Source organism: Muntiacus reevesi, chromosome X (genome assembly GCF_963930625.1).
Source record: "Muntiacus reevesi chromosome X, mMunRee1.1, whole genome shotgun sequence".
In the NCBI taxonomy this organism is placed as follows: Eukaryota; Metazoa; Chordata; class Mammalia; order Artiodactyla; family Cervidae; genus Muntiacus; species Muntiacus reevesi.
In genome coordinates this window covers 62043530-62062482 of record NC_089271.1, presented here as the reverse complement: position 1 = coordinate 62062482, position 18953 = coordinate 62043530, and the positions used below count along the sequence as shown (strand labels likewise).

Genomic DNA, 18953 nt, shown 5'->3' with positions numbered 1-18953 from the left:
TCTTTGTTGTGTTATTTTAGTGGTTGCTTAAAGGTTGACAGTGTATATCTATAACTTATCAGTCTACCTACAAATGTTATTATACCACTTTACAAAAAGTATAAGAACCTTATATTAATATCCATCCATTTCTCTCTTCCTGGACTACTCTTGTTACACATTCTACTTGTATCTCATAATACATGTTATTATTATTTTTGTTTAAACAGTGACTTTTTCAAAAAGTGTTTATTTATTTGGTTGTGTTGGGTCTTCATGGTGGAATGTGGGATCTTTAGTTGTAGCACATGGGATCTTAGTTCCCTGAACAGGGGTCAAACTCGAACCCCTGTCCTCAGCACTGGAAGGTGGATTCTTAACCACTGGACCACCAGGGAAGTCCAAAACATTTACTTTTTAGTACTTCGTTTTTTAGAACAGTTTCAGGGTCATAGCAAAGTTGAGTGGAAGGTAGAGAGTTCCCATGATACATTTGTTACAATCAACATACCTACATTGACACATCAGTATTATCCAAAGTCCATAGATTACATTAGGATTTATTCTTGGAGCTGTACATTCTATGAGTTTTAACATATGTATTCGCCACAATAGTATTATTCAGAATAGTTTCACTGCCCTAAAAATCCTCTGTGGCCTGTCTATGCATCCCTCCCTCCCTCCTAACCCTGGCACCCACTGATTGTTTTTCTCTTAGTTTCACCTTTTCTAGAATGCTATATAATTGGAATTATACAGTATGTAGCATTTTCAGATTGGTTTTTTCCACTTAATAATATACATTTGAGGTTTTTCCATGTCTTTTCATGGCTTGATAGCTCATTCCATTTTGATGCTGACCAGATCCAACCAGTCCATCTTAAGGGAGATCAGTCCTGGGTGTTCATTGGAGGGACTGATGTTGAAGCTGAAATTCCAATACTTTGGCCACCTGATGTGGAGAGCTGACTCATTTGAAAAGACCCTGATGCTGGGAAAGATTGAGGGCAGGAGGAGAAGGGGATGACAGAGGATGAGATGGTTGGATGGCATCACCGACACAATGGACATGGGTCTGGGTGGATTCTGGGAGTTGGTGATGGACAGGGAGGCCTGGTATGCTGCGGTTCATGGGGTCGCAAAGAGTCGAACACGACTGAGCGACTGAACTGAACTGAATATTTCATTGTCTGGATGTATCACAGTTTATCCATCCTCTCACTGAAGGACATCTTTGTTGCTTCCAAGATTTGGTAATTATGAACAAAACAATATAAACATCTAAATGCAGGTTTTTGTGCAGACATAAGTTTTCAACTCATTTGGACAGATATCAAGGAGCATGGTGGCTGGTCAATTATCTTTTAAAACAGCTATATTGAAATATAATTTACATACCATAAATTCACTCATTTTAAGTGTACAATTAAATTTTAGTATATTTAAAACTTTGTGCTATTCTCATCACAATTTGATTTTAATATATTTCCATTGCCCCAAAATATCTCTCATGCCCAGTAACAGTCACTCCCTGCTCCCAACATGTCACTCCCTGCTCCCAACCCCCAGGCAACAACCACTGATTTACTTGTCTCTAAAGTTGTGTTTCCTGACCAATTCACATGAATGGGATCACACAATATATTATCTTTTTGTTTTTGGCTTCTTCCACTTAGCATGATGTTCTTGAGTTTCATCCACAATGTAGCATGTATTAATACTTCACCCCTTTTTATTGCTAAATTATATTTTTTCTTTTTAAATCAGATTTATATAGGTATAATTTATATGACATTAAATAAGCTCATTTTACGTTTATAGTTTGATGACTTTTGACAAATGTATGCACCATGTAATTACTATCACAATCAAGACATACATTTCCATTACCCCCAAATAGTTCCTTTGTCTCTATTTGCAGTCAATCCCTACCACCCCCAGTGGACCACTGTTCTGCTTGCTATCACTAAAGATTAATTATACTTTTCTAGAACCTCATATAAATGGAATCATAGAGCATTTACTCTTTTGTGTCCACTTTTTTTGCTCAGCATATTTTTGAGATTTATTAATGTTGTGGAGCATAATAGTAGTTTCTTCCTTTTTATTGCTTAGTAGCAAGGATATGCAATTTGTTTCCAGTTTGGGGCCATTATGGATAAAGCTGCTATGAATATTTGTGTATAAGTCTTACTGATGAAAATAATAAACAATAATAGGAATAGAAAAGAGTTTTATTTGAGCCAAACTGAGAACTGTAGCCCTGAAGACAGCTTCTCAGATAACCCTGAGGAACTGCTCCAGATAAGTATGGTTTTCAGCACAATTTTATATCTTGCCAGAGCAAAGAACATCAAACAAGTCATGGATACATTCTTTTAAGGCTTTCAAAAACAAACCAATAAAACAGATCAGCATGCACACCTTACTGGCCTTAGGACGGGAGGAATTTAATCTTTATTTTTAACATGGACATTTTTTACTTCTGGTCAATGCGTCCTTTTCTTTAATCCTTAAAGCAGAGTTACAATGTATGCTTGATAGGCCACAAACAGGCTGTGTGTATAAAATTCAAGTTAACTCAGGTGTAAGCCAGAATCACTTCCCCCCATACCTCAGTGCTTGGACATTTCATTCATCAGTCTGTTTTTAAACATATATTTTCATTTCTCTAGAGGGATACCTAAGAGTGGAATTATTGGGTCATTGGGTAGGTGTATGTTTAACTTTGAATATTTAACATCTTGAGAAACTATCAAATAGCACACCAAAGTGGTTTTACCATTTAAAATGCTAATGTATGATAGCCTCAGTGACTCCACACTTTCACCATCACTTTGTCTTAAGTCTTATTTACTTAATTGTTATTGATATAGCTTTCCTGTATAGTACGTGTTCAAATCTTTTCAATTCAAGGGATTAGATGTGATAGAGTTTCATAACTATGGACAGAGTTTCATAACATTGTACAAGAAGCAGTGATCACACTGAAATGTTGTGAAGTAATTAGCCTCCAACTAATAAAAAAAAAAAAATATATATATATATATATATATAAAACAAACAGAAAAAAAAAAAAAGAAGCAGTGATCAAAAACATCTCCAAGAAAAAGAATGCAAAAAAGCAAAATGGTTGTCTGAGGAGGCCTTACAAATAGCTGAGAAAAGAAAAGAAGCAAGAGGCAAAGGAGGAAAGGAAAGATAAACCCATCTGAATGCAGAGCTCCAAACAATAGCAAGGAGAGATAAAAAGTGTTCTAAAGTGAATAATACAAAGAAGTAGAGGAAAACAACAGAATGGGAAAGACTAGACATCTTTTCAAGAAAGTAAAATATACCAAGGGAACATTTCATGCAAATGTGGGAACAATAAAGGACAGAAATGGCATGGACTGAACAGAAGCAGAAGATATAAAGAAGAGGTGGCAAGAATACACAGAAGAACTATGCAAAAAAAGAGCTTAATGACCCAGATAACCATGATGGTGTGATCACTCACCTATAGCCAGACATCCTGGAGTGTCAAGTCAAGCGTCACTACCCTTGATGCTTCCGAGGCGTTAGGAACCATCATTATGAACAAAGCTAGTGGAGGTGATAGAATTCCAGCTGAGCCAATTCAAATTCTGAAAGATGATGATACTAAACTGCTGCACTCAATATGCCAGCAAATTTGGAATGGCAGTGGCCACAGGATGGGAAAAGGTCAGTTTTCACTCCAATCCCAAAGAAGAGAAATGCCAAAGAATGTTCAAACTACCACACAATTGTACTCATTTCACATGCTAGAAATATCATGCTCAAAATCCTTTGAGCTAGGTTTCAACAGTATGTGAACCTAGAACTTCTAGATGTAAAAACTGGATTTAGAAAAGGTAGAGGAACCACAGATCAAATTGCCAACATCCATTGGATCATAGAAAAAGCCAGGAAATTCCAGAAAAACATCAACTTCTACTTCATTGACTACGCTAAAGCCTTTGACTGTGTGGATCACAGCCAACTGTGGAAAATTCTTAAAGAGATGGGAATACCAGACCACCTGACCTACCTCCTGAGAAGCCTGTATGCAGGTCAAGAAGCAGCATTTAGAACCAGACATGGAACAACTGACTGGTTACAAATAGGGAAAGGAGTACATCAAGGCTGTATAGTGTCACCCTGCTTATTTAACTTATATGCAGAGTACATTGTGAGAAATGCTGGGCAGGATGAAGCACAAGCTGAAATCAAGATAGCCAGGAGAAATATCAACAACCTCAGATATGCAGATGACACCATCCTATGGCAGAAAGCAAAGAGAAACTAAAGAGGCTCTTGATGAAGGTGAAAAAGGAGAGTGACAAAGCTGGCTTAAAATTCAACATTCAAAAAACAAAGATCATGGCATCTGGTCCCATCACTTCATGGCAAATAGGTGAGGAAACAATGGAAACAGTGACAGACTTTATCTTCTTGGGCTCCAAAATCACTATGGATGGTAACTGCAGCCATGAAATGAAAAGCTGCTTGCTCCATGAAAGAAAACCTATGACCAACCTAGACAGCATATTTAAAAGCAGAGCCATCACTTTGCTGAAAAAGGTCCATCTAGTCAAAGCTATGGTTTTTCCAGTAGTCATGAATGGATATGAGAGTTGGACCATAAAGAACTCTGAGTGCCAAAGAATTGATGCTTTTGAACTGTGGTGTTGGAGAAGACTCTTGAGAGTCCTTTGGACTGCAAGCAGATCAAACCAGTCAGTCCTAAAGGAAATCAGTACTGAGTATTCATTGGAAGGACTGATGTTGAAGCTGAAACTCCAATACTTTGGCACCTGATGCAAAGAACTGACTCATTTGAACAGACCCTGATGCTGGGAAAGACTGAAAGCAGGAGAAGGGGATGACAGAGGATGAGATGGTTGGATGGTATCACTGACTCAATGGACATGAGTTTGAGTAACCTCTGGGGGTTGGTAATGGACAGGGATGCCTCGTGTGCTGCAGTCCATGGGGTTGCAAAGAGTCGGACATGACTGAGTGACTGAACTGACTGACTGACTGATAAGTTTCAAGCAAAGGTGATCGTTGAAACAATAATATAGATTAGTTACATGAAAGAAGGAAAGGTAGAGAAAAAGAGAAGAGAGTTCAACATTGGGCCTCAAGGGTGCAGGTAAAAGGAAGTACAGGAGCCAATAAAAAGGACTTAGAACAGAACATGGAGAATAGCTTTAAACGTTATAAGAAATACATGCAACAGTGTCAAATAGGAAAAAGAGCTTAACGAAAACAGGGAGCAGCAGTGGCAGAGCTTCCGTTGTTGTTCTGTCCTACTCTTTGCGATCCCATGGACTGTAGCACACGAGGCTTCTCTGTCCACAATCTCCTGGGGCTTGCTCAAACTCATGTTTGTTGAGTCAGTGACGCCATCCAATCATCTCATCCCGTCACCCCCTTCTCCTCTTGCCTTCAAACTTTCCCAGCATCAAGGACTTTTCCAATGAGTTGGCTCTTCCCATCAGGTGGCCAAAGTACTGGAGCTTCAGCTTCAAATCAGTCCTTCCAATGAATATTCAGGACTGATTCCTTTAGGATTGACTGGCTTGATCTCCTTGCAGTCCAAAGGACTCTCAAGAGTCTTCCCCAACACCACAGTTCAAAAGCATCAATTCTTTGGTGCTCAGCCCTTTAATGGTCCAAATCTCACATCCATACAAGACTACTGGAAAAACCATAGCTTTGACTAGACAGGCCTTTATTGGCAAAATAATGTCTCTGCTTTTTAATACACTGTCTAGGTTTGTCATAGCTTTTCTTCCAAGGAGCAAGCAGCTTTTAATTTCATGGCTGCAGTCACCATCTGCACTGATTTTGGAGCCCAAGAAAATAGTCACTTTTTCTGTTTTTTCCCCACATGTCTGCCATGAAGTAATAGGACTAGATTCTGCGTTCTTCGTTTTTTGAATGTTGAATTTTAAGCCAGCTTTGTCACTCTCCTTTTTCACCTTTACCAAGAGGCTTTTTAGTTCCTCTTTGCTTTCTGCCATAAGGGTAGTGTCATCTGCATATCTGAGGTTGTTATTTCTCCTGGCAATCTTGATTCCAGCTTGTGCTTCATCCTGCCCAGCATTTCTCACGATGTACTCTGCATATAAGTTAAATAAGCAGGGTGACAAGTACAGCCTTTACGTACTCCTTTCCCAATTTGTAACCAGTCAGTTGTTCCATGTCTGGTTCTAAATGCTGCTTCTTCACCTACATACAGGTTTCGCAGGAGGAAGGTCAAGTGGTCTGGTATTCCCATCTCTTTAAGAATTTTCCAAGTTGGTTGTGATCCACAGAGTCAAAGGCTTTAGCAGAGTCAATGAAGTAGAAGTAGATGATTTTCTGGAATTCCCTGGCTTTTTCTATGATCCAATGGATGTTGGCAATTTGATCTCTGGTTCCTCTATCTTTTCTAAATCTACCACGTATTATCTGGAAATTCTCAGTTCACATACTGTTGAAGCCTAGTTTGGATGATTTTGGGCATGACCTTGCTAGCATGTGAAATGAGTACAATTGTGTGGTAGTATGAACATTCTTTGGCATTGCTTTTCTTTGGGATTGGAATGAAAACTGACCTTTTCCAGTCCTGTGACCACCGCTGAGTTTTCCAAATTTGCTGGCATATTGAGTGCAGCACTTACACAGCATCATCTTTTAGGATTTGAAATAGCTCAACTGGAATTCCATCACCTCCACTAGCTTTGTTCATAGTGATGCTTCTTAAGGCCCACTTGACTTTGTACTCCAGGATGTCTGGCTCTAGTTGAATGATCACACCACTGTGGTTATCTGGGTCATTAAGCTGTTGTTTTTTTTTTTTTTTTTTGTATAGTTCTGTGTATTCTTGCCACCTCTTCTTTATATCTTCTGCTTCTGTTAGGTCCATACCATTTCTGGTATTTTTAACTTTCTTGAAGAGATCTTTAGTCTTTCCCATTCTATTGTTTTCCTTTATTTCTTTGCATTGTTCTTTGCAGAGCTTCTGAAATTGTCAATAAAAACACCTGAAGGTTGGCAACTGCAAAATAAAACATTTTAGAGCTGCTAAGGGAAAACTAAATGCAGACTAGGCATTAGATGAAATTGGGAAATTATACATTCTATTGAGTGTAATAATGTTATTGTAGTTATATTTTTTAAGTCTTTGCCTTCTAAAGATATATATAAACCAAAATATTTAAAAGTGAAGTGTGTAGGAAGAAGTCTAGAATATGCTTTAAATACTACAGCAAAATTTTCCTAATAATAATATTAATAGTAATAAATGAGAGGGCTAAATAAGGCAATAATAACAGAGTTCATTATTATTGAATTGGGTGATAGGTACATGGGGACTTATTATACCATTCTCTCTCCTTTGTATGTGCTTGAAAATTTCCACAGTAAAAGGTTTAAAAAAGATAGTTTGGAATGACCTGCAAGATATAGTGTTAAGACAACAACAAGATGCAAAACATGTGGATGGTATGCTATCATTTTGATAAGAAAAAAATTAAAAGAAAGACTATCAATTTTTGCTTATATATCACAGAATATCTCTGAAAAGATACTCAAGACACTGATAACTTTAGGGACTTCCCTGTTTGTGAGTGGTTAAGACTCTGTCCTTCCAGTTTAGCATGTGGGTTTGATCCCTTGTTGGGGAACTAAGATTCTCAAATGCTATGCAGTGTAGCAAAAGTGAAAAAGAAACTGGCGACTTTAGTTGTTTCTTAGAAGGAGAAACTGTCTGGCTTGGGGACAAGAGTGACAAGGTGATTTTTAAACTGTATATCCTCTTGAAACTTTTGAAATTTTTAAACTATGTAAATATTCAAAAAGTAAATAACAATTAAAATAAATATTTTCTGATAATATGGCTCTGACTTTCATACAATCATTAAGGATTCCTACAATATAAATATTGTATCCAAATAAATACTGTATCCAAAATAAAAGAGGTATAATTTAGCCAAGAATTTTAATAATCCTAAAACCAAAATTTGAAATAATTTTACAGAAACATTAGAGGTGGGGAAAAATATGAAGGGAGAACAATAGGTACAAAATAATCATTGTTTCAGACAGAAAAAGTATAAGTTTAGGTGTTTTGAATACAGGAGTTATTACTCATTGACTAGAAATAAGAACTAAAACTGGAGGGGAAAAAGGAACAGGACAATTTGATCAGCCAAGTAACCAGACAAATCAGTGCAGAAGTAGAAGACTTGAACAAGACTATAAACCAGATGACTGTTGGCTGGCTGAGGACTTCTGGATATCCTCAGGATGGGAGGTGACAGCCAGGGAAATGACCATGTGATTAGATGATTAGAACTTCCAGTCCCATCCCCTGACTTTCAGGGGAGAGGGGCTGGAAATCAATGGAATCATCAATGGCCAATGATTCAACCAAACATGCATATCAAACATGCATCTCCATAAATATCCTAACCAAAGGAATTTGGAGAGCTTCTAGGTTGGTGGACATGTGGAGGTACTAAGACAGTGCAACACCCAGGGAAGTCATGGAAGCTCTACACTCCTTCCCCCATAACTTTATGTATCTGTTACATCTGGCTGTTTCTGAGTTTTATCCTTTGATAACAAACCAATAATCTAGTAAGTAAACTGTTTTACTAAGTTCTGTGGGCTATTCTAGCAAGTTACAAAACACAAAAAGTGGGTGTTTGGAACCTCCGATATGTAGCTGCTCAGTCAGAAACACAAACAACAACCTGGACTTGCAATTGGCATCTGAAGTGGGAGCACACTTGTGGGACTCAACACTTAACTTGTAGGATCTGATGCTATCTCTTGGTAGATAGTGTCAGAATTGAGTTAAATCATAGAACACCTAGTTGGTGTCCCCTGAAATCTGCATAATTTCTTGGTATGGAAAAAACACTCACACATTTGAAATACAGTAGTCCATGGGTAGAGGAAATGAGTATGTCCCCTTCATAAATTACCAAAAATGGTCCATAAAGAAATAGAAAATCTGAGAAGACCTATATCTAGTAAGGATATTTAACCAGTAATTGAAGACTTCCCAACAAAGAAACACTCAGGATTGCGATGGTTTCACTGGTGAATTCAACCAAACATTTAAAAAAGAAGCAACACCAATTCTTCTCAGACTTTTCCCAAAAAATTGAAGAGGAAATACTTCAGAATTCACTCTATGGCCTATTACCCTGAAACCAAAGCCAGACAAAGACACCACAAGAAAAGAAAACTACAGGCCAACATCCCTGATGTACATGGATGTAAAAATCCCCAACAAAATACTAGCATACTTATTTTGACAGCACATTAGAGAGATCATATACAACAACCAAGTAAGATTTAGCCCTGGGATGCAGGGATGGTTCAGTATATGCAAATCAATCAATGTGATACATGATATTAACATAATAAAGGATTAAAACCACATGATCATCTCAAATTTTATACACACATACACATACCCAAGGGTTTCTCTGGTGGCTCAGGTGGTAAAGAATCCGCCTGCAATGTGGGAGACCTGGGTTCAATCCCTGGGTTGGAAAGATCCCCTGGAAAAGGGAAAGGCTATCCACTCCAGTATTCTGGCCTAGAGAATTCCATGGACTATATAGTCCATGGGGTCACAAAGAGTCAGACATGACTGAGCGACTTTCACTTCACACATTGTAGGGGAAAAAGTGATCTGAAGATTCAGTGCAATCCTGATCACAATTCCAAAGTAATTTTTTGCAGAAATAGAAAAATCCATCCTAAAAATCATTTGGAATCTGAAGGGACTCTGAATAGTCAAAATGGTCTTGAAAAATAATAAAACAACCAAATTCAAAGATGGGCAAAGAGATTTTTTTTTCAAAGGTATAATAATGGCCAATAAACATACAAAAAGATGTACAACACATTCAGTTCAGTTCAGTTCAGTCGCTTAGTCATGTCCAACTCTTCCCTGTCCATCACCAACTCCCAGAGTTCACTCAAACTCATGCCCATCGAGTCGGTGATGCCATCCAGCCATCTCATCCTCTGTCGTCCCCTTCTCCTTCTGCCCCCAATCCCTCCCAGCATCAGGGTCTTTTCCAATGAGTCAACTCTTCACATGAGGTGGCCAGTGTATTGGAGTTTCAGCTTCAGCATCAGTCCTTCCAATGAACACCCAGGATTGATCTCCTTTAGGATGGACTGGTTGGATCTCCTTGCAGTCCAAGGGACTCTCAAGAGTCTTCTCCAACACCACAGTTCAAAAGCATCAATTTTTCGGCACTCAGCTTTCTTCACAGTCCAACTCTCATATCCATACATGACCACTGGAAAAACCATAGCCTTGACCAGACGGACCTTTGTTGGCAAAGTAATGTCTCTGCTTTTTAATATGCTACCTAGGTTGGTCATAACTTTCCTTAGGGAAATGCAAATCAAAATCACAATGTGATACAACTTCATACTATTAGAGATGGCTATGACTAAAAATGAAAAACAACAAGTGTTGGTGAGGATGTGAAGAAATTAACGAGACTAAGAAACTAGACTAGAACTCAACTTGACTAAGAAATCGACTAGCACTCTAGTCAATTAATTTATGACAAAGGAACAAAGAATGTACTATGGAGAAAGTACCAGTCTCTTCAATAAATGGTGTTGGGGAATTTGGACATTCACACTGAAAAGAATGAAACTGGACCACTATATCATACACAAAAAATTAACTCAAAATGGTTAAAGACATAAATGTAAGATCTAAAACTATAAAACATCTAGAAGAAAATATAGGTGGGAAATATAGGAGGTAGATCTCCTTAACATCGGTTTTGATGATGATTTTTTTTAGTCTGATAGCAAAGACAAAAGCCACAAAGGCAAAAGCAACAAGTGAGACTACATCAAGCTAAAAATCTTGTGCACAGCAAAATAAACCATCAACAAAATAAAAAGGCATCCTATTGAATGAGGAAAATAATTATAGGAGGGAGGGGATATATGTATACATATAGCTGATTCACATTGTTGTATAGCTGAAACTAACACCACATTGTAAACCAATTAACTTCAATTAAAAAGAAAGAAAATAATTACAAGTCATGTATCTGAAAAATATTTAATACAAAGAACCCATACAAGTCAACAGCAAAAAAAAGTCTGATTAAAAATGGGCAAAAGGTCTGAATAAGATATTTTTCCAAAGAAGACAAAAGGTGGCCAACAGGTACATGAAAAACTGCTCAACATCATTAATCATCCTGGATGCAATTCAAAACCACAGTGGGATAGATATCACCTCACACTTGTTAAAGTGACTATCATGGATATACTTCGTTTCTGGCCAGGTCTCTTTTCTCTGATAACGCTCTTGCAAACATGGTGAACATTACCAAAGTCCGTTGGACTTTCTGTTAGAAGTATGGCAAGTAGCAACCTCACAAAGTGACCCAGTACAAGAAGGGCAAGGATTTTCTGTATGCCCAGGGAAAGCGGCGTTATGACAGGAAGCAGAGTGACTATGGTGGGTAGACTAAGCCGATTTTCCAGGAAAAGGCTAAAACTACAATGTAGATTGTATTCGGGCTTGAATGCATTGAGCCCAACTGCAGATCTAAGAGAATGTTGGCTATTAAGAGATACAAGCATTTTGAGCTAGGAGGAGAAAAGAAGAAAAAGGGCCAAGTGGTCCAGTTTTGAGCTTCGTATTTTATTATGAAGACAATAAAAATTTGAGATTTTTTTACTTAAAAAAAAAAGACTATTACAATCAAACAAAAAACAAGTAATAACAAGTGTTGGCAAAAAAAAAAAAAAAAAAAAAAAAAAACAAGTGTTGGCAAAGACGTGGAGAAAATAGAACCCTTGTGCACTGTTGGTAGGAACATAAATTGATGCAACCACTATGGAAAAACAGTATAGAGGTTACTCAAGAAATTAAAAATAGGACTACTATATGATGTAGCAGTTCCACTTCTGGGTATTTTAATTTTTATTTATTTAATTTTATTTTCCTGCTGCACTGCTTGGCATGTGGGATCTTAGTTCCCCAACCAGTGATCAAATCAGAGACCCCTGCATTGGAAGCACGGTCTCAATCACTCAACAGTCAGGGAAGTCCTATCTACTTCTGGGTATTTATCCAAAGAAAACAAAAACACTAATTTGAAAAGATATATACACCCCCATGTTCAGTGCACCATTATTTACAATAGCCAAGATATGGAAACAATGTAACTATCCACTGATAGATGAAGTGATAAATAAATTTTATATATATATATATATATATTTCAGTCATAAAAGAATGAAATCTTGAAATCTGCAACAACATGGATGGACCTAGAGGGAAGTGAAACAAGTAGGACAGAGAAAGACATATAGAGTATAATCTTACCTATGTGTGTAATCTGAAAATAATAACAAAAATCCCCAAGCTTAGAAATACAGAGATCAGACTGATGGTGGCAAGAGGCAAAGAGGGGTTTTAAGAAGTGGGGGGCAGGGGTTGGGAGGAATGCAGGAACTTTTTAAAGTTTAAATAAATTGTATAAGTTTTTTAAAAAGGAAATTGGAACTTTTGTACATTGCTGATGGAAATGTAAAATGCTTGTAGCTGCTGTGAAAAATAGTTTGGTAGGGTCTCAGAAATTTAAACATAGAAATACCACATGATACAAAAACTTCACTCCTAAGTATTCAGTTCAGTTCAGTCGCTCAGTCATGTCCAAAGCTTTGTGACCCGATGGACTGCAGCATGCCAGGCTTCCCTGTCCATCAGAAACTCCCGGAGTTTACCCAAACTCATGTCCATTGAGTCAGTGATGCCAAGCAACCATCTCATCTTCTGTCGTCCCCTTCTACTCCCACCTTCAATCTTTTCCAGCATCAGTGTCTTTTCAAATGAGTCAGTTCTTCGCATCAGGTAGCCAAAGTATTGGAGCTTCAGCTTCAACATCAGTACTTCCAATGAATATTCAGGACAGATTTCTTTTAGGATTGACTGGTTTGATCTCCTTGCAGTCCAAGGGACTCTCAAGAGTCTTCTCCAACACCACAGTTCAAAAGCATCAGTTCTTCAGCGTTCAGCTTTCTTTATAGTCCAATTCTCACATCCATATGTGACTACTGCAAAACCATAGCCTTTAGTAGACGGACCTTTGTTGGCAAAGTAATGTCTCTGCTTTCTAAAATGATGTCTAGGTTGGTCATCACTTTCCTTCCAAGGAGCAAGCGCCTTTTAATTTCATGACTGCAGTCCCCATCTGCAGTGATTGTGGAGCCAAAAAAAAATAAAGTCTGCCACTGTTTCCCCATCTATTTGCCATGAAATGATGGGACCAGATGCCATGATCTTAGTTTTCTGAATGTTGAGTTTTAAGCCAACTTTGTCACTCACCTTTTTCACTTTCATCAAGAGGCTCTTTAGTTTTTCACTTTCTGCCATAAGGGTGGTGTCATCTGCATATCTGAGGTTATTGATATTTCTCCTGGCAATCTTGATTCCAGCTTGTGCTTCATCCAGCCCAGCGTTTCTCATGATGTACTCTGCATGTAAGTTAAATAATCAGGATGACAATATACAGCCTTGACATACCTCTTTCCCTATTTGGAACCAGTCTGTTGTTCCATGTCTGGTTCTAACTGTTGCTTCCTGACCTGCATACAGATTTCTCAAGAGGCAGGTCAGGTGGTCTGGTATTCCCATCTCTTTAGGAATTTTCCAGTTTATTGTGATCCAAACAGTCAAAGGCTTTGGCATAGTCAATAAAGCAGAAGTAGATGTTTTTCTGGAACTATCTTGCTTTTTTGATAATCTAACAGATGTTGGTAATTTGATCTCTGGTTCCTCTGCCTTTTCTAAAACCAGCTTGAACATCTGGAAGTTCATGGTTCATGTTCTGTTGAAGCCTGCCTTGGAGAATTTTGAGCATTACTAGCATGTGAGATGAGTGCAATTGTGTGGTAGTTTGAGCATTCTTTGGTATTGCCTTTCTTAGGCATTGGAATGAAAACTGACTTTTTCTAGTCCTGTGGCCACTGCTGAGTTTTCCAAGTTTGCTAGCATATTGAGTGCAGCATATGCAGGTCAGGAAGCAACACTTAGAGCTGGACAGGGAACAACAGACTGGTTCCAAATATGGAAAGGAGCACGCCAAAGCTGTATATTGCCACCTGGCTTATTTACCTTATATAGAGTTCATCATGCGAAATGCCAGGCTGGATGAAGCACAAGATGGAATCAAGATTGCCTGGAGAAACATCAATAACCTCAGACAGGCAGATGCCACCACCCTTATGGCAGAAAGCTAAGAAGAACTAAAGAGCCTCTGGGTGAAAGTGAAAGAGGAGAGTGAAAAAGTTGGCTTAAAATTCAACATTCGAAAAGTTAAGATCATGGCACCTGGTCCCATCATTTCATGGCAAATAGATGGGGAAACAATGGAAACAGTGACAGACTTTATTTTTGGGGGCTCCAAAATCACTGCAGATGGTGAATGCAGTCATGAAATAAAAAGACACTTGCTCTTTGGAAGAAAAGCTATGACCAACCTAGACAGCATTTTAGAAAGCAAAGACATTACTTTGCCAACAAAGGTCTGTTTTGTCAACACTATGGCTTTTCCAGTAGTCATGAATGGATGTGAGAGTTGGGCTATAAAGAAAGCTGAGCACCGAAGAATTGATGCTTTTGAACTGTGGTGTTGGAGAAGACTCTTGAGAGTCCCTTGGACTGCAAGGAGATCCAACCAGTCCATCCTAAGGGAAATTGGCCCTGGGTTTTCACAGGAAGGACTGATGTTAAAGCTGAATGCCAAAGCATTGATGCTTTTGAACTGTGGTGTTGGAGAAGACTCTTGAGAGTCCCTTGGACTGCAAGGAGATCAAACCAGTCAATCCTAAAAGAAATCTATCCTGAATATTCAGTGGAAGGACTGATGTTGAAGCTGAAGCTCCAATATTTTGGCTACCTGATGTGAAGAACTGACTCATTTGAAAAGACACTGATGCTGGGAAAGATTGAAGGTGGGAGGAGAAGGGGACGACAGAGGATGAGATGGTTGGATGGTGAGAGGGTAACAGGCAGGAAGGCCAGGGGTCTCCAAACGGAAGAAACAGGCTGCAAGTGCCAGACATTTTTATCTCTCTTAAGTGGCAGGAAGAAACAAACTAGAGATATATTTTTTCCTTCTCTATACAAATTTAAAAGGAGGTTTCACTTAAAATGCTGTGTTGCCATGACACCTGGTTTCACCGGAAGCTAACTATTCTCAAAACCTTGAGTTAACCAATACATTTTTTCTTATGGAAATGTTTGTCTTAAGCTGTTAATGTACCCCAGACTCTGTCTTCAAGTTGGTTCCGCCAAATGGCTCAACCTTCTTGACAAACCAGTATGTTATACTCAGATATTGTTCCCCTAATCTATGTAAACGAAACTATTTGCATGGTAATCTGCCCTTCTACAAGATTCAAGTCAATTGTTTTATGGCCTGGGATGAATTATCTGGTGCCATTCTAAATTTTAAGATTTTCCTTTCTTTTCATTAACAGACTGCAAGTGACTATATAACATACAGCTAAAGACTAGCAGGGGGTACTCTTTCTGCCCCCTTCTGATGCCTATGTCAGAAGCTTTCTCTATCTCCTTTATACTTTAATAAAACTTTATCACACAAAAGCTCTGAGCGATCCAGCCTCATCTCTGGCCCCGGATTGAATTCGTCTCCTCCGGAGGCCAAGAATCCTGGCATCTTATTGTTCAGCAACAACCTTTCAATGGCATCACTGACTCAATGGAGTTTGAGTAAGCTCTAGGAGTTGGTGATCACAGGGAAGCTTGGCATGCTGCAGTCCATGGGGTCGCAAAGCATCGGATACGACTGAGCCACTGAAATGAACTGAGAAATGACTCAAGTGTCCATCAACAGATGAATGAATAAATAAAATTTGGTATATACATGGAATGGAATATTATCCAGCCATAAAAAGGAATAACATTCTGATATATGTTACAATAAATGTGAATCTTGAAAACATGCTAAATGAAATAAGACAGAAAAATTCAAATATTGTACAATTACACTCATATAAGTTACCTACAATAGGCAAATTCATACAGACAGAAATTAAAACAGTTTACCAGGTCTGTTGGAAGGGACAATGGAGAATTATCATTTAATAGGAACAGAGTTTCTCTTTAGGATGAGAAAGTTCTGGAAATAAATAGTGGTAAAGGTTATACAATATTGTGAATATACTTAATGTCAATGAATTGTGTGCTTAAAACGCTAAATTTTGTTATATATATTTGCCATAAAAATGCAAAAAGAAGGGCTTCCCTGGTGGCTGAATGGTAAAGAATCCACCTGTCAACGCAGGAGACATGGGGTCGATCCCTGGTCCAGGAAGATCCCACATGCCATGGAGCAAACAACTGAGTTCATACACCACAACTACTGAGCCTGTGTTCTCAAGTCCAGGAGCCACAGCTACTGAAGTCTGCATACCCCAGATCCACAAGAGAATTCCATAACTAGAGAGTAGTCACTGCTCACAGCAACTAGAGAAAGGCCTGCACAGCAAGGAAGACCCAACACAGTCAAAAATAAATAAATAAACAAAATTTTTAAAAAATGCAAAAAGATCCTTGGTGGTTCAGCGGTTGGAAATCTGCCTGTCAATGCAGGGGATCGGGTTCAATCCCTGGTCCAGGAGAATTCCACATGCTGCATGGCAACTAAGCCCATGTGTCACAACTACTGAGCCCTCACTCTAGAGCCCATGAGCTGCAACTATTAATGCCTGAGTGCCCTAGAGCCTGCGCTTCATAACAAAAGAAGCCACTGCAATGAGAAGCCTGTGCATTGCAACAGAAAGAGCCCACAAGCAACAATGAAGGCCCAGTGCAGCCAAAAAAAAAGTTTTAATGGAAAAGGAAAATCAAAAGCCAAAGAAGAGATTCAGAAAGTACATTTCAACCCACATAACAAGAACCTGATTTACTTAGGATACAAAAAGCTTTTATAAAGCAATAAGAAAAGAGAAATAGAAAACTAGGCAAAGGACATGAGTAGTATACACACACACATGCAGACAAAAAGGAAATATATGTGAATTTTAAGTATATTAGAAAGCTTAGGGAATTCTGGTGGCCCAGTGGTTAGGAGTCCATGCTTCCATGCAGGGGACACAGGTTCAATTCCTGGTCAGGGAACTAAGATCCCACATGCTGAGCAGAGTGGCCAAAACATAAACAAACTAACAAAAGCTTAACCTTACTCATGATAAAAAGACTGTTAAGATACCACTCTTTTCTTATAAAAATGGCAGTATCAGATAGTTTGATAATATATTATTTTGGCAAGGCTGTAGAGAAACACTCATATTTTGTTGCTGGATTGTAAATTGGTATATCTTTTGTAAGGCAACTTATCAAAAAATTTAAAGTGTGCTCACTTTGGCACACTTTACTACATTACTACAGCACATTACTACAAATGGAACAATATAGAGGTTAGCACAGCCCCTGCACAAGGATGATACACAAATTCATGAAGTGTTCCACATTTTTAAATACATGTATATGTATAACTGAATCATCTTGCTGTACACCTGAAACTAACAAAGCATTGTAAATCAACTATACTCCAATAAAAACCTTTTTAAAAAAGGAAAAAAATAAAGTTTATATGCTTTTTTATTTGTAAGTAACAGAAAACTCAACTCCAATAGTCTTAAACAATAAAGAGGATCTATTGGTTCCAATAACGCAAATTCCAGGGGATGAGTGGGCTTGGAAATTGGTTTGCTTCTATGGATCAACAATATCACGAAGGGCCTAATTTCCTACCATCTGTCAGTTCAGTTGTCCCAAGTGTGAGCTCCATTGTAAATTTGACTCTGTTCTTGGTAGCAAAAGGGCTGCAGCACTTGAACTCTTCACATCAGCTACACCATACTGTGCAAAAGAAGAGACAAAGCTGGCTTTTATTCTCTCTCACCAGAGCAAAGGAAAAAAAAAAGAAAATCAACCTTCTTCCTCCCAATATGTCAACAAGTATCTTCTACCATTTCATTGACTTGGTATCACTGGACCATTCCTGAACTTTCCCTTTGACAGGACAGTGGTATGCATTGATAGGTGAAGGCCTGGCTTGCCTGAACCAATAACCAAGGCATGGGGGATGGACTTACTTTGATTGTGTTACACAGTGGTGCACCCACTCTTGAAGCTGGGAGTGAGATCAGTTCCACTCCCTTCACACTTTATGACTGCTGAACAATGGTGAAGACATGGCATGGATACTGGGCTGGGAATAATATCAATCACTATAATACATTGATACAACAATCATACCTCTAGGAATTTTTCCTAAAATATACTAACCCACATGAGCAAATACGTATGTTCAGATGTTTCCATCAGTAAATCAGACAGACAGATATTCAAATGCATGTGCACACATACATATACCCCCATGTATATACTTGTATATACATGGTCTGCATAAAAGGTATCTGGAGGAATAAACAAGAAAATGACAGCGGGCATCTCTGGAAAGGGAACCAAGGGAACAGGGGTTATAACTTCAATTGTATATCCTTTTATATTGCTTGTGTTGTTTTTTGCCATGTGCATGTATTTTTAGTAAAAAAAATTTATTAGTTATAGGTTTCTAACCTGTCAGATTGTCAAAGATAAAAATATTTCTTACTAGCTTCTTTATTGGTCACAATCACCGAGCAGGAAGACTCTGAGCTCACCTCCTCTCAACGGCACCACCAAAATCACAACTATTTGATGAGAGCAACTGTTGATGAGAAAGACCAGAGTCCAGCAGAAAAGATCTCCTACAGCTAAAGTAGTAGGAACCACAACGAGATGAGTAGGAGGGCCAGAGTCACAGTATAGTTGAGACCCATACCCCAGAGTGGGCAACCTATAGATGGGAGAATAATTACAATTGCAAAGGCTCTCC

The 18953-nt window shown here is 38.4% G+C and overlaps 1 protein-coding gene, 1 non-coding gene and 1 pseudogene across 5 annotated transcripts in view; 2 read left to right on the top strand and 1 right to left on the bottom strand.

Annotated features, from left to right (window-relative positions):
- The first annotated feature begins 11349 nt into the window (after nt 1–11349).
- LOC136154784 (large ribosomal subunit protein eL42-like) lies at nt 11350–11788 on the top strand (annotated as a pseudogene).
- Nucleotides 11788–18953, bottom strand: part of ITGB1BP2 (integrin subunit beta 1 binding protein 2) — a 43826-nt gene continuing 36660 nt past the window's right edge. For 3 of the 4 annotated variants that reach the window (XM_065916952.1, XM_065916954.1, XM_065916955.1), the window contains one exon: nt 17654–17932. In XM_065916952.1, the coding sequence (XP_065773024.1) occupies nt 17831–17932 (102 nt within the window). In that variant the 3' untranslated portion in view covers nt 17654–17830. Of the gene's footprint in view, nt 13519–17653; nt 17933–18953 lie in introns of those variants that run through there. The other variant, XM_065916953.1, reaches the window with a different exon arrangement.
- Nucleotides 17443–17545, top strand: LOC136154923 (U6 spliceosomal RNA). Its single transcript, XR_010660623.1, has one exon. It is a non-coding gene; the product is annotated as a U6 spliceosomal RNA (small nuclear RNA).